Source organism: Anarhichas minor, unplaced genomic scaffold (assembly GCF_050575085.1).
Source record: "Anarhichas minor isolate MPS153535 unplaced genomic scaffold, ASM5057508v1 ptg000040l, whole genome shotgun sequence".
Lineage (NCBI taxonomy): Eukaryota > Metazoa > Chordata > Actinopteri > Perciformes > Anarhichadidae > Anarhichas > Anarhichas minor.
Window position 1 is genome coordinate 4,933,590 of NW_027466486.1, and position 15,558 is coordinate 4,949,147.

At 43.9% G+C, this 15,558-nt stretch overlaps 2 protein-coding genes across 6 annotated transcripts; one reads left to right on the forward strand and one right to left on the reverse strand.

Annotated features, from left to right (window-relative positions):
- Window positions 1-397: 397 nt before the first annotated feature.
- On the forward strand, window positions 398-2,901 carry LOC142968372 (protein yippee-like 5). 2 transcript variants are annotated; one of them, XM_076108206.1, is made up of 3 exons: window positions 398-556; window positions 1,076-1,247; window positions 1,360-2,901. In XM_076108206.1, exons 2-3 carry the CDS (start codon window positions 1,107-1,109, stop codon window positions 1,582-1,584), a joined length of 366 nt encoding a protein of 121 aa, XP_075964321.1. In that variant the 5' UTR covers window positions 398-556; window positions 1,076-1,106; the 3' UTR covers window positions 1,585-2,901. The 2 variants fall into 2 exon arrangements, with proteins under 2 accessions (XP_075964321.1, XP_075964322.1); XM_076108207.1 differs by having other exon boundaries at window positions 424-460.
- A 2,077-nt stretch (window positions 2,902-4,978) lies between these two features.
- Window positions 4,979-14,921, reverse strand: lclat1 (lysocardiolipin acyltransferase 1). 4 transcript variants are annotated; one of them, XM_076107821.1, is made up of 6 exons: window positions 14,877-14,921; window positions 10,780-10,947; window positions 10,115-10,313; window positions 9,788-9,934; window positions 8,279-8,395; window positions 4,979-7,333 (listed from the first exon to the last, which is right to left on the reverse strand). In XM_076107821.1, the coding sequence occupies exons 2-6, from the start codon at window positions 10,945-10,947 to the stop codon at window positions 6,807-6,809; spliced, it is 1,158 nt and encodes a 385-aa protein (XP_075963936.1). In that variant the 5' UTR covers window positions 14,877-14,921; the 3' UTR covers window positions 4,979-6,806. The 4 variants fall into 4 exon arrangements, with proteins under 4 accessions (XP_075963936.1, XP_075963935.1, XP_075963937.1 ...); XM_076107820.1 differs by having other exon boundaries at window positions 14,580-14,920; XM_076107822.1 differs by lacking the exon at window positions 14,877-14,921 and having other exon boundaries at window positions 10,115-10,479; window positions 10,780-10,919.
- Between the last annotated feature and the right edge of the window lie 637 nt (window positions 14,922-15,558).

Below are 15,558 nucleotides of genomic sequence, written 5' to 3' on the forward strand. Positions count from 1 at the left end.
AGCAGCGCTGCAGGCTGGAAGCAGAGCAACAGAGGAAGACAGGAGCTGTGCAATGAGAAGATAAGCTAAGATCTTCCAGGATCCAGCCCATACTTGCTGGAGATGTCCCGTTAACTCTGGGGTCTTTTTAAAACTTTTTTTAGACAAGCACAGGTGTTACTAATAACGTTAACGATGGCCAGTGTCTAGGTAAAACTATTGGTACATTTAAAGATTTTGCTGGTAAAAATGTTTGCATATTTTTTTTTTCAACACAGGGTGAAATATATCTAGTAGACTAGTACCTATATACTTCATTGAACATATTTGCAACGCTCACGTGAAGGTTTTTTTTAACCTCTCTGCTGACTCCTAGTGGAGCACCCGCTGCAGCACAGACTGACGTCATGACCGGATGTTGATACTAGCTCGGAGACAGGAACAGCTGAAAAAGAACAACAAAGCCGCCGCGACGACGACGGTAAAAACAACAGATGTGCGTCTAAAATATACCTGAAACATCGGTGACATTATCGCTGGTGGGGACATTTTGTGCCACTAAAACGAAATTGAAAAGGTAAGAAGCCGTAATTAAAGTAACATACAACTTAATGATAGATATGTATCACACAATATAGTACATTTTCTGGAGAGTCATTGAAAATAATGCTAATTTAAGAAACAAACAATCACCCCAATGAGAACAGAGTTGAGGCATACAAGCGAAACTAAACAGAAACCACTTGGTCCTTATTTCATTGTGGTTACATGAAGCAAGTGCAGTTACCTTTGACTCTTTCTAGATATACCACGGCCTGGATGACTTAAAGACTTGAAAATCCAGTGTGACCATAAAACAGTCACAAACTGCTCATTGATTTACAACATAGCCCATAATAGCCTCACTGTGTTAAAGGAGTAGCCACCACATTATAAACGTGATGGAAAAACCTCTCAGAGTTCACCTTTTTATAGTGCCTACCATAGGGTAACCATAGGGTATTATATTGTAAAGTGTTACTGTTTATAGTCCAGTCCTATTTAATTTAAACTTTCCAACAATACACAGTTTGCTCTTTTTTCTGTCTTGTTTTAGCCTTCGGCCAGTCACTCCCAGAGGTTTGACGATGGGACGCATCTTCTTGGACCACATCGGTGGAACTCGCCTCTTCTCCTGCGCCAACTGTGACACCATCCTGACCAACAGGTCTGAGCTCATCTCAACGCGCTTCACGGGAGCCACGGGCAGAGCTTTCCTCTTCAACAAGGTACAGAGACAATAGCGGCATAACACGTCCAACGTTTACTCCTAAATAAAAACGGGGCACACCGATTCAGCATCTAGTTCAAAATGTGTGCGCTTGTGTCTCGACTCCACAGGTGGTGAACCTCCAGTACAGCGAGGTGCAGGACAGAGTGATGCTCACCGGCAGACACATGGTGAGGGACGTCAGCTGCAAGAACTGCAACAGCAAGTTGGGTTGGATCTACGAGTTCGCTACTGAGGACAGTCAGCGCTACAAGGAGGGACGCGTCATCCTGGAGAGGGCGCTGGTTAGGGAGAGCGAGGGCTTCGAGGAGCACGTCCCTTCAGACAACTCATGAGCCGCTAACCGTGGATTACCTTGAAGCTCACTCCCGCGTCCTCCTATCCCTCTCCTTGTGTCCCCTTGTGCTGCACACCACCACCTGCAGACTTAGTGGTCAGCAACGTTTTGGCTTCACCCCACAAAGAATGATGTCATATTTAAGTATACATTGTGTTTGACCATGACGGGAACTTTATTTAGACGTGGCTCACATGATGTGCATTTCTTTGGATTGACGTTGCATTCTTAAAATGTACACAAAGGGGCGTTAAGTATCCCATTAATAGTGTGGTGGTGATCTCCTGAACAGCACAACGTGGTGAAAATTCATCCTACAGTTTAATTCAGTTGTCCTACAGTTGTCGTGTGACCGTGGATTCTGTGTCTGTGTGGTGTGGTGTGCTGTGTGAAGGGGCGACGTGTTGCTTTGGTGACTTGTGAAGAGCGTGCACCTTGCAGCCATGTTTCTTCAGTGTGGCGGAAGAGGAGTGGGTCTTAAGACGTGATGGAGACATTCTCTGGGTGCCTGCCCCTTAAAGGACACGGTTATGAGAGGATGGGTCAGGCAAGCGTTTGAGAGTGGTCAGTGCTGGGAGACAATGAGAGACAAGTTCATAACCAACAGCAGACATTCTCTTACCAGTTAATACGTTACAATGTTGGAAACGACACACTGAAAATATGTTTAAATCCAGCCTTAGGTTGACTGTACTCCACATACTTAAACAGTTTTCATTGTTGAACTACTTTCAGGATAGTGACCCATCCTCCATCTTTTATAGTCCCGGGCTTTGGGCACATTTGGTCATAAGATGACTTGTTTCTTACAACACAAAGCCGAGTGAGCTTTAATAGAGTTCTAGTCTTTAAAGTTGAGTCTTTGTCCTTTCGACTATGCCAGAGCCTCCGTTTTTATATCAGTGTCCTGTGGAGATTTCAATGAAAATGTCAAATTGTAACAAAACAAAAAGATCTCGATGTCCCTGACATTTTAGGTTATTTTTGGAGTGGGTTGTGTTGTGCCATTTCAGAGTGTGCATGCCTGCAGGCGCTACCAGACTGCTCCGGCCGTTCTACAAAACAAATGACACTGACAGTATCCATATCCCCAAAGTCCACGCAGTGTAAAGTCAATGGCCGTGACAGAATATTGTCATCATTTTATTGATAGGCCATTGTTTTTATTTGCTTTACTCTGTATGATTATTTTATTGACTGATACATTTATCTTATTGTATATTTTCTGTATTGATTGAGAGAAAAAAAGGTTTCTTGAATGACTATAGCAAAGTTTTCTCTGATGTGATTTCTAAATAAACATGTCTTGTTGGCATTTCTTTGTCTTATTTATGCTTGATTTATAGTTTAGAACATTTATTTTTGTCAGCAAGTATAATAATTAAAGTGTGAATACATGGCTATAATGACAAATTACATTTTTATACTCCTCTTTTTTCACTTCGTCCTTAAGATGTTTGCATTTTAGATTTCAAAATGTGGCTTTAACCTGGTGCTCAAATAAGCAGATTTATTGTTTGACAGTCATGTTCATACATATCCATAAAGGGATGTGTTGACCTGTAGGTGGCAGCAGGACACTGAGACAGGATTATCTCTGAAGACATTTTCCCCCACGATGCGTGATGCATGCCTTACCTGCCTCTGACGTAAGCCTGCTTGTCGGGGTCTGTGGAGCTTCACTGCAGTCTGGAAAACCTGTCGGATATATTACTCAGTGTAGCGGAAGGAAGATTAATTCCTAACACAGCCAAATACGGAGAGAAGAAAGCAAATATTTATGGAAAAAAAAAATAGACTACATCTAAACTTGTGAATTAAATTTTCCTCCCACCTTTTCAGTACTCGCCATGAATCACCCACGATGAGTTTTGACTGCATTGGGCTTATAAATAGGCAGTGACAGTTCTCTCCTAATCCACCCACTGATATTGCAGCGCTGCCGTAGAGTTATTTATAGCTCTGATCCTGTTGGAAGGCTTCTTTCTTTAGTGTGTCTGTGTTTTTTCCTGCAGTCACTCCTCAGGGCGCCCTGCACTAAGCAGCACTTGACTCAGCTCAGACCGATATTAATTAAGGCTTTTGAACACAAAAAAAAGGTAATTTTGCATTCACCGCATTAACAGCCCGGTGAGATTGGTGTTTTTATGAGGCACCACCACAGAACTCACTGTCCTGCTATATAATTGATAGTCTTTGACTTTGTCCTCGTGTAACCTCAGGATTATCCGCTCTCTTTATTGAAAAAGCCACCGGGCCAGATAAGATAATTACACTGCCTTGTTGATCCTATTAGTCTGCATGCGATCTGGCCCAAACTCAGATAGTCTTTAGGTGTGTTCACAGAGACGGCTATTTTTCCCACTACACCTCAGACACTTCCACAGTGCTCTTGGGCAGGGCATTGAGTTTTCCTCAAGGCTTCCTAGAGACACCTATTTAGTTACTCTTTTAGGACCAAATCTAAAAACAGGAAAAACAAAAGACACACTAGTGAAGTGATGCTCTCACGTGTCTGTCATCCATCTTCAGAGCTAATTTAAAAGTTATATTCAGATGCGGATGATGATTTGGAGGCCAAAAAACTAAAAACAAAAGCACCAGGAGCATAATTGCACCCTTAATTGGCCCGTGATTCATCACCCTTGGACAGCTATTTTAGTTCACCCTCTGCCTTTTGTCTCTGATTCTATGGGATGTCAGCATCACCACCCCCCCACCCCCCGCTCACACACACACACACACACACACACACACAGGAGAGCATATAGAAATAAACTTCCATCTTTCCACCACTCTCTGTTCTCACACACACGCGCACACACACACACACACAGAGTGACATCATTCCGTCAGCAGGAGAAAATAGCACGCTTTCCATTGACATCACTCTACATCCCGTTGCTAGGAGACAGGGGAGTCAACAGTGGTTTCTATGGCGACTGCACTTCACCTTCAAAAGCTCCTGACCTTTTTGGTCGTCTACAGTAGACCAGAATGTGTGTGTGCGCGCAAACTGCGGCCCCAGTGTTGTGTAACATGAGCATTCAAGGTCCTGTTGACTCATTCACTGCAGTGTGGGGATCGTTATAGTACATTCTAGATCAAAGGGGCTGCCCAGACAATACACAAGACGCTCTGCAGCAACTAAAAAAAAAACATCAGGGTGATGGAAATGTTCTACATGAGTGGAACGATGAATAAATTAGTGCACCGTCACGCTTCCTACGTCACACTATAACGTCTGCAATGTCAGCCGATGTTACCGTCAATCTAAAGACGTGAGCTATTACACCATTAATCAAAAGATACAAGCGTCACTAGTCGTACAATCAGTAGTAGACATTTCACAGGTTGGCAACGAAACTCGAAAGAACGACTGGAAACATGAGTTGATATAGTATATTTATTTCTATATGCATTTCCTCTTGTAAGGGACGGACTCTTGTTTACCTGAGGACAGTGACTTTTGAAGAGGTCCAGCATCAGCGAGTGATTGTAAAATGAGCAACAGAAGACGGTTACAGAGTAATACGTGGAGATTGTGGCTGGTTCAGGAGTTGATGAGACGGATATAGGACCATGTTTGGTAAACTACTACATGCTGATGGTAAAAAGTGTTAACGCAGCTGGATCACAGTGACTGGACGTAGCCTCTTTACACATGAACTACAGGAGCTTCTGATTCATATCAACAACAACAACAAAAAAAGATGATTCAGTCAAAGACAAATGGGTGTCGCAGTGTTACAGAAAGTGCTGGAGACTGTCTGAGACACACAAGTTTTCAGACTCCCATGGTATTGAGTGGCAAGGAGAGCCAGTGGTTATAAGTGTGGCTGAAGCGCCGCTCCAATCTTCTTTCAATTTCTGTCCTTTTTTGGCACAATTGGAGCGGCTTTCTCAGCTGTCACTTGCTAATCGAGTTTAGCAGGCGCATCAATGCCAGCCCTCTACAGAGGGACACGGGCAGAGGTGGGCATTACAGGGCTTTTTTGGATTAGGTCGAGTTCAGTGGCCAGTTTTCCACTCCAAGTCTGGTCCTCCATGCCACCCTGCACATGGAGGGGCAATGTTGTCCCAACAGGACATTCTTCCACCACAGCACAACCACCCACATCCTGCCTCTAAAAGGCAGCCCCCTCCAGTCCCAGAAAAGGGCACAAAGCTCATCTGCTTCTACAGACAGAAGGTCTCAGTCAGATCTCTGATCGTGATGAGTGGATGTTACCTCATGGCTGGGCGAGGGTCCCCTAACAGGGTTTCCTAACAACACAGACTACATTCTGATTTAGTTTCCTTTTTAAAATCACGTCTGCTTTTCTCACCTTTTGGCTTTTATGTGCAAAAGCTACTTGAGCGAACAAAGAGAATAACATAGTTTATGTTTCGAGACCTTTACAGTAATAAAACATCGTCACACAAGTTATCTATAATGACTAACGGGGAACACTTCATTCCCAAATGTGTATAAAAGGGTAATTAGACCCACAAAAGGTAAACAATGGTACACATATATACCTGTATATTCCTTTGTAATTCTCTGGGAATTAGATCAATCCTTTTCTTTCCTCGCTAGAGACTAGTAAATGAAACGGATTCATTTAACTAGTCCCGTCTGTCTAATCCAGCTCACTGCAGTGCTGATTTGAATATGGGTTAGAGTCAAGTCATCCTATGTACAGCTGCGCTGTACTATGGCTCTGCTCCATAATTTATGACACGGATATAAAACCAAGGGCAACATAGCGAACAATAAAACGAGTTTCAAAGACATGGCAACAGTATAAGGAATACTAACCGCATTGTTTCATGACGCATGTCGACACAGAGGTTCTGAACAAACAAGTACAATAAAACACCAACACCATAAACTAATAAAATGCAGCAAGAGCAAGCTAAACAACAGCGTTCCTACGAGGAGAGACGTACAAAGGGCAAGTGACACAGTATGTGTGATGGACTCCTTGAATCCAACACAGATAAATGTAAATAACATTCCTCTTCGACAGAAAGGTACGCTCTCACCACTGAAGTCATGCACACCGTGAGGAAGTTAACTCACGGCTCCCGTTTCTAAGGCGTGGAGCATCGGGTCCCTCATCAGGATCCTCTTGCCCTCTGGACTGAACAGGCCAAGACAACCGAGTCCTCAGTGTCCTTGCGGAGTGTAGGTGGAAACGTATCATTGTCCAGTCAAAGTCAGTGTGTCTTCCATCCTCACTGCATCTTCCCAGCCTGCACCTTACTCTTCTCATCCACAGTGGCGGCCATCGTCTTCCAGTAGCGATGGCAGGCCAACTCCAGCAGCTCCACCCCGCCGACCAGCTTCTGCTGGGCCGTATACACTCCCACCATGACCAGGAAGTAGAGCCTGACTGGAGCCCACAGCCACAGGCCGGTGAAGCACAGAGCAATGAAGCTAGTCCAGTAGAGCAGCGAGGCCGCTTTGATCAGAGACACTCGCAGCTCCGTCTTACAAGGTGGCACGAGCACAACGCCGTCCCTATCGAAGCCCCGGTGCTGGCCCGAGTAGAAGTCCCGCAGTCGGCTTTCTTTCTCGGCCCAGCGCTCGCGACACCAGGACTCCAGGTCGGAGGACGAGGCGGGCAGGGAAGTCACCGGGTAGCGGCGGACGTGGAAGTGGATCTCACGGGGGAAAAGTCCCAGGATGAGGTGGCGCTCTGTCTGAGGGATGTTCTTGGGGTAGGCCACTGTAATATCATGGACAGCATCCAGGTTATCTCCTAGAAAAAAGGGATGCAGTTATAAATGATCGAAGGAACAACAAAACAAGTCATTGAACTACACTGCAAAAGTAAAAAACAAAAAAACTCCTTAACAGTCCCAGCTTACTGTAAACTACACTCCTCCCGACATGAAACTGCAGGGAAACTTAATATTATCCCTTTGCCCACATCCACACCGGTTATTGGAACTGTTTTATGCACCCTTCAAAATCCCAGCCCTGAGCTCCATTACACATGTACCTCTAATTATCCCGGGGCTTAGAGCTTCATCTCCTCTCGGCCCTCAAAACTAGCGCGAGCTTTATACCGTCGTCACTGATCCGCAGTGCCCTTACGACGCACGTATAGAGCTGAATGAAATATCAAGTGGACAGGACGACACCTGCCAGCGCCTGCTCCTGTACAGCCCGGCTCACCTCACAGCTCTATCAAAAATAGAGCTGTGAGGGGCACCGTGGACTCGGACAAAAGGCAACGTGCACAGCGTGTCCGTCAGCGGTACAGAGACCGGGGAGGGCAGAATTAGCCTGGCGACATCACGCTGATTCACAACACCTGTTCAGCAGGTCGGGGGATGAGACGGCAGAACCAGAGCTGGTGTTTAAGAACTCTGGAGGACTGCCACAATTAGCTCATAGGGAAACATGAGATTCTCTCGGGTGTTGTAATGGCTGGCATGAGGATGAAGCACAGGCCTGTGAGACCGAAGAATAACAAGTGTGAGTCCGCCCAAACAAGCTGCGTCAGTGGATTAACTGCAATCATCATGATATCAGCTCATTTTCCCGTGGTTTTGCTGATCATCATGACTGCGAATAAATAGTGCCAATTGACGAAAAAATGCTGCCGTTCGACTGCCAACTAACAACAACATCTGCATTACGAGCAGATGGTTTTTCGTATTTAATATAGACATTTCATGGTTTCAGAAATGGCCCGAACCTTTTCGGAGTCGGTCCACGATGAAGGTGAATCCAGTGCTGCGGGGATGCAGCACGTACTCGAATTTCGGCAGGTTGTTTTCGGCAGCGAACACGTCACTCTTTGCTCGCGTATTCTCTGCAAGAGACACACACATACACAATAAACCTCTGGCAACGGAAATCACTGGATTACGTTGTAAATCAAAAAGATACCCTTATGTAGCTGTTTACTTATTTTAAAGCACAACTGAAAATGGAATTTCCATTTTCTAATAACTAAAATTATCACATGCAATGTATCTACATCCAATGTGTCAATTTGGATTCATTTACACTTTGTACCTAACAGCTGCTGACATACAGAGTGGCCTTACAATCAAATTTTTATTGTGAAATGATCACTGAATATGCCGTAAAATATGAAATAAATATGATACGTGTGTAAGGTATCATTATCACAAAAAGCCAAACTTGGCTGACAAGAGATACAACAGCAAAAATCAAAGTATGGCGTCATAAAAATAGCAGTTAAACGAATAATAATGTTCCACATTCACAAAATACATCGATCAGTGACAAACGCTTACACATTTGTAAAAACCAGCGGGGGATATAAACACAGGAAAGATGATTATTTATTAACATTCCTCAGGAACATGGAAACTATATCATGACTCATTATGTTATGCAACAAGTAGCTCCTTCCGGCCGGCTCGTGGGACAAAAAGGACTCTGGACAGATTTATGGTGATCAGGGCTCTGCCCGAAGCCGTGACTCGTCGTTCTTATACAGTCGCTCATTCAATTCACACAAGCTGGACACGCTTCAAAAAGGGGGTCATGGACATGTTTAGAGCGGCTTACAGTAAGAGTAAGTGCACTCCGAAACCGATCCTGTAGATGGAGGTCTGTGTGTTACCGCGAGTAAAAAAAAACAAACAGGATAACTTCGACGTCACTACATGCTGTATACGTCCCCTTGTTTGCGTCAGATTAAGCCTCGAGGTTTAAGAGGCTTAAATGCACACGTCTGTGCACGGGCAGGAACGAACGCAACACCAAAAGTGAAGCGCTCTTTAAAGCCCTAAATCTGCTGGCCAATTATGATGCAACTTCACTGGACCCCCTCATGACATCATGGCATGTCAAGGGAAGTTAAGCTTCCCTCAGTAAAGCTACTCGGGGACTTTGATTGGCTTAGTGGTGGTCTGACAGGGCTTTAGACACCGGTGTCGCTGGAGCTTGCGTCGAGAGATCAGAGCATTCTTGCAGAAAGGACTGTATGGGGTGTGTGTGTGTGTGTGTGTGTGTGTGTGTGTGTTTGTGTGTGTCGAGGGATTTCGCTCTGCCTTATGACTTGGAAACTGTGTCTGAATAACAGTGTCAGTGCAGAGGTATTAGACAGGTGTAGGGCCAAACTGAGCTCTGGAAACTGGTCGGTGGGTAACGTATTCGGAGAAAGAACAACTGAAAATGTGGGCAAACTGTCCCCTGAATGGATGGCGTGTTGCATTGTTTATTACATTACCGGTGAGGTCTGTGCCCTCCGGGAACATTAGCAGCTGCAGGGGCTCTCTGATGTCGCAGAAGTAGTCCAGCATGTTCTCCATGTGCTTCTTGTCGTCCTCCCAACGGCGCTGAATAAAGATGAAGCAGGCCACCTGCATAGCCCAGCCTGGAAAACACAGACAAATTGTGTAATTGATTACTTCTCAAGCTCAACTGATTCGGGAGAACGTTTTCAAAAGCAGGCAGAGTCAGGGTTATATTTCCCAGAATAATTTCCCCCAACCAAAATTCGTAATGTACTGCTCTCAAACCAGCGTCTTTTCACAGGACCCCACTGTATACCCACCAAAGCCAGGCACAGCTTTCAGGGCGGCCTTGAGGCAGATCTTCTCCATACGAAGGTAGCTGTACCTGAGCAGACAACACCAGAGAAACATCCAGTCCAGTCGGGTGCGGTGGTTCATGATGATCACACTGCGCTCACCCGGAACAAAGCCGTCACCCGTGATCACCACCTTCACCCCAAACACCAGCTCTAGCAACGACTGCAGAGGGGAGAGACACCGGGACGGAGGGAAGACGAAGAAGAGGAAGAAGTACAAGAGAGGGAAGAATGGAAAGGGCAGGGAGAGGGAGGAAAATGGAGAGGTGGATGATCGAGGGGAGACACAAATGGTCATTGAAAAAGGATGTAGAGGGAGAGAGGAGGGACTGGGAAGAGTAAAGGTGGTAAGATAGATTTAAGAGAGACAAAAGTGAGGACAAAAATACATAAATAATGCCTTCAATTTATGGGGTCACTATAAACAAGTTTTGCATAATTGTTCTCAAGGGGCAATCTAAATAAATGACGTGTACTTATGATAAAAATGAAAATCTGGTTACATAAGGTGGCAAAAACAACAACTGAGATGAAACAGACGACCATGAGTGTGTGTCAAACACGGTCGACTTAGGACCATCTGGCCGGCACATTAGTGGGCTAAGTAAAGAATAAGCTGGCGTACACACCACAGGCAGGGTGAGCCAGGTAGCGACGATGCGATCAGTGATCCAGCGGTACCAAGCGGGGGACAGCAGCATGAGAGGCAGAACTGGACCCAGCATGAAGACGCTTCCGAAGAAACTGCCCAAAAACAGGGTCACCACAAAGTACAGGCCTCGCACCGACACAGCCATCTGTGGGGAGAGGAAGGAGACGAGATTAACCTGGATAGAAGCTCACGAGCGAGTCATCAGTTTGAGCTGACTATGTAAAAAAATGATGACATTCATGGAATTCATTCCCGACTTGGATTTCCACTGTGGAAAGCAGCTGAAGGGGAGCAGCTCTGTAACATGACACACATTGGACTATCAATAGTCTCATCAATAGCAAAGAATGCTGTTCTGTTGTTCCTCTGGTGTCATTCCCCACAAACAGTGGAAGGTCCAGGGCACACATACCGAGGGTGGAATGTAAATAGGGGAACCTCTCTGACTGAGGGTGACAAACACTGGCTGCATGGTCAGTAAATCAAGTGTGGCTGTGGCTTCCAAATTATGTTCAGTGGCATTTAAACTTTGAGGAACATTTTCTCACGTTCCTAAAATGAAAATATATCCCAGCTATATCCATGTATAATCTTTTTAATAACTTTTAGGTGTAACTGGACTACTTTGCTGCACCGTGGTGGCTATCCCTTCAATGTCTGTGGGTTACTCGGCCATTGTAGGCAATAATGCGGATTAAAAAAAAGCAGGACAGTATTCAATATTTTTCCATAAAGAAGTTGCTAAATACATTGAATGCACCCGACGCTATGACGGTTATCTCTGAGCGCCATCTACCCTGATATTATGAGTGGAATTAATTACAACAAAAAAAAAAGAAGTTATAATTGAAATGATAAAGCTTAAACTTTGCTGTGCTTTGATTTCATCTCTTGGTTTGATAATTATCCTCATGATTCACACAGGTGTAGGCAATACTAGGTCATTTTAAGACAGCTAATGTGGCAACTGGTTTGAAATAAAAACAAACAGCATAGACACCGATGCTCTAGACTGAACGTAAATTGAAACCATTTACGTAGAATAAACTAAGAATAGTTAAGCGTGATCTCAACAGAAGCTGCAACATGGCAGAAGCACCACCGGGTCATTAGATGCCGGAGGGAAGTGAACTGAGCCTGTAATGAGCCTTCTGAAATCCAAAACCAGGTAACAAGATCTTCAGTTGTCCATGACATACCCAGATAAGTTTAAAGGGGCTCATCTGGACATGCCAATGGGAGTCCCTTGTCATTTCAATGACATCAGTGGTGACCACTTCAGTTTCCAATGGTAATGGAACGTGTCCTACGTATGGTATACACAGGTGTTTCCACTTGTTTAGCCTAATTAGACCTCTCAGGACTGTGTGCTCGGCTAAAGTGTCCCTCTTTCTCCTGCTCATTTTGATGCACCTGTTTAGTTGTACCTCATTAGTGCATAGACTCTTGTGAGCTGATGAAATTCCTAGTGTGGCCCCACCACACCCGAGAACTCCAGTTACTTTGTTGGTGTGCGCGACCTTTAAAAAAAGTCCAAATAGCCTCTACACAAAGTCGACTTAAGTGCCCAGAAATACTATTTCCATGCAGTCAAATCAAAATGTTAAAAACTGGGGCTAGTGGATGAATAACAGTCTAAGGAACCAAGTCAAATTGCTCTCGAGGAAGTCAATTAATGTCAAATGATTTGATGTGCTGCACTTGCTACATGCTGAGACACCTGTAATGAAGGGCTGAGTAAATAAACTGAAAAACAAAACAAAAAGTGTCTGTCTATGTAAGTTGGATCTAGTTTGTGTAATTAAATAAGCAGAATATTGCTGACAATGGCATGCAAGTTCAGACAAACAACCGAACCACACAATGACATTAACTCAAATTAAACTAAGCACTAAAGCAAGTAAATTAGAACGTCCTCGGAGATAAAATGGTTAAAAGTGGAAATACAGCGAGTCTTAATTTGATTGAGCCCTGGCCTTGCTGATGCAGGGAGTCTGAGCTGGTGCAACAGGGAGCCATTTTCATTCAACAGGTGTTTTCTTCCCTTACATATGACCTGCGGTTCACACTTTCCACTTCAATTATAGTTTGAACTACCTGGCCCCAACACTCCCATCACCTTGCCCTCGTCCACACCATGACTCAGCAAGTCTCACAGCAGCAACCAAAGTGGCTGAAGGTGCATTTAAAAATATGCAAGTGTGTTTGCGCGCATGATTATAATGGCAATAAGGGTTTATGGGTTACTGGTTTTAACAACGGAAAAATTGTGAGGCACGAGAGAGGTGAGAAAACACACTCGCTCAGCACAATTAGGCCATGTCCCCACACACACACAAAAAGTACACCCTTGGGTGGCTCCTGGAACAAGCTGACAAGCCTATTCATACATACAGCAAAAAAGGCACGACACACCTGCAGCCAGTGATGTGAAAAGTGAATGGAACTATGAACATTTAGGTGTTAAATAAACATGTTTTTCTTCCACTCGGCGTGGACACCTGGGACATAACACCATGTATTTTAAGGCATCCACGGAAACACTTTTTGTTTCCATACTCCAAACAAGCACCACCTGTGGTTTGATTTAGTCCCATCCATTTGGGCTGGTTTAACATTTGTTTAAATCAAGATAGCAATGATCCTGAAAGCACTTGCCCAAACACACCACCACCACACGCAATGCAAAGCATACTCCTCATAGTCCAAGTCTGACTTCTCAGGCAATCATTTTGCATTCCTTACTTTAAGCCAAGACCAGACATCCCAACAGAGAAGAGCAGAGTGAAGAGGTCAAGCATGTCTGGGCTAAACAATGAGCTTGAGTGGTGTGTGTGTGTTAACAAAGAGACATAGAACAAAAGAGAGTGAGGGGAAGAATGGAAAAGATAATGCTGCAAAATTAATTGCAAATACTAAGTGCAGGTCTACTTGGAGAGCAACATAACCTCCTCCAGAACTGGCCAACGCTCCAACTTGCTGTGATATCCACAAACATTGTCCCTATCCCTCATATTAGAAATTGATATGATTTATTCACGTAGTATATATGTGTGTGTATATAATAAAATGTCTCAATATCAACCAAATTTCCAAAAATCCTTCCATACATTTTTGATATCCTTTGACAAGCAGACAGCCTGAATGGCAGAACAACAAATAATGTAAATTACTGGTCAATATCTTACTGGAATTGGACTGGTTTTCTGGAGTACCTTTTCTATAGAAACTCACTGTGTGAGTGTCCAACCACTTTCAAGCAGCCCTCACAGGCAGGTTGTGTGTGGCTGATATGTGTTGTGTATGCATACTATTTGCACACAGGTGGGGAAACAAATGCAATAGATCCACTGACACCAACAACCATGACAATAACGACTTAAACCAGAAAGACTACACGAGTTAACGTTAAAATAAGTGCTTCAATTACACAAGCAGGCCCGACACTAGATGTGTCGTGTTTCCGTCTGTAAATAATAATCCCTTCGGTTAGCACGTTGCTTCGTAAATAATTACTTAACCCCAGCGTTACATGCAAATAAGTGACAACCCTATAACTTAACACAAACAATGGTGAGGATTCTGTGGACTCGTACTAGATGGCTGATGGAATAGTTTCCGTTATGACAGTGGGTAAAACAACATGAATGCTAATTCACTAAATCTAACATGAAACATAGGCTAGCCCCTGTTAGCCATAGTTAACCTGCTCCTGTTAACAGGGCTGACTACTGTCTAATATATATATTACACACCGTATGGTGACAAAATACCCACCTTTCTTTTTTTCCTCCAGAATCAAAGTAAATTTCAGTTAGGTGAGCTAGCTATGTTAGCTCCAATAAGTCCAAGCACTTTGTTGCGACATAGTAACTTAGCAAGCCAGCTAGCAGCCTGCTAACGTTAGCTAACAAGCGAGCACCGCTTATACGCGTTACTGATCCTCAAAGCTGACGCCTGTTGGAACCGTTTCCCAACCGATTCGTTTTTCGCAAGTTATTAGCACACGGAAAAATTCGCTTTCTTTAATTGCCTTTACTTAGTATGACTGCAGCAAAAGTGTAGCCGCCTTACCGTCTTGCTAACACGACCTTTCAACTTGTTACCTCTCACCTGTCCTTACACCCACACACCAACAGGGGGTGCTGTTTCTGCAAGCTACATTCGTCGAGGAGATGACAGTAAACTGCAGCATGTGGAGCAAACTTGGCTAAGGTGAATACTATGAATATTTCACATGTTGATTGTGACTATGGTTGTTGGTATTAGTTATATTTTAAGCTGCAGTCAAACTACCTTCACTCAAGGTCTTTGCAGGAGGTGCAAAGGAAGAGAGGTAGGCCGTGCTACTGTAAGTCCCAGTAGTGGTGGAAGTAGGCCTATTCATATCTTTAACAATGTAAAATTGTAATACCACAATGTAAACATACTCGATCATAAATAAAAGTCATGCACTTCAACCGTGCCAAAGTTAAAGTATTGATAAAGTCTTGTATTGGGGAAAAGGGTCCTGTGAGTGTTGTATTATTATTATTGTCATATTATTTCCTTATAATAACATCAGTTGTATTAATGCCGAGCAGGATTTTTAATGTTATAGCTGGCGGAGGTGGAGCTATTTGTAGCTACTTTATATTGTTTGTATAGTTCAATCTGTAATGTTGCGTCATATTTTAGAATCTGATCATAATCTTCAAAGTAACGTTTAACCATAGCTGTCAAATAATTGTAGTTAAGTAAAAACTACAATATTTTT

Bases quoted from the DNA above. Each gene is read 5' to 3' on its own strand.
- LOC142968372 (XM_076108206.1), top strand. From the start codon at position 1,107: ATGGGACGCATCTTCTTGGACCACATCGGTGGAACTCGCCTCTTCTCC. The intron at 1,248-1,359 runs GTACAGAGACAA...TCGACTCCACAG, and splicing joins GAGCTTTCCTCTTCAACAAG to GTGGTGAACCTCCAGTACAG.
- lclat1 (XM_076107821.1), bottom strand. From the start codon at position 10,947: ATGGCTGTGTCGGTGCGAGGCCTGTACTTTGTGGTGACCCTGTTTTTG. The intron at 10,314-10,779 runs GTGTGTACGCCA...TCCCCTCTGCAG, and splicing joins CCTGGCTCACCCTGCCTGTG to TCGTTGCTAGAGCTGGTGTT. The intron at 9,935-10,114 runs GTGGGTATACAG...TGTGTTTTCCAG, and splicing joins GAAAGCTGTGCCTGGCTTTG to GCTGGGCTATGCAGGTGGCC.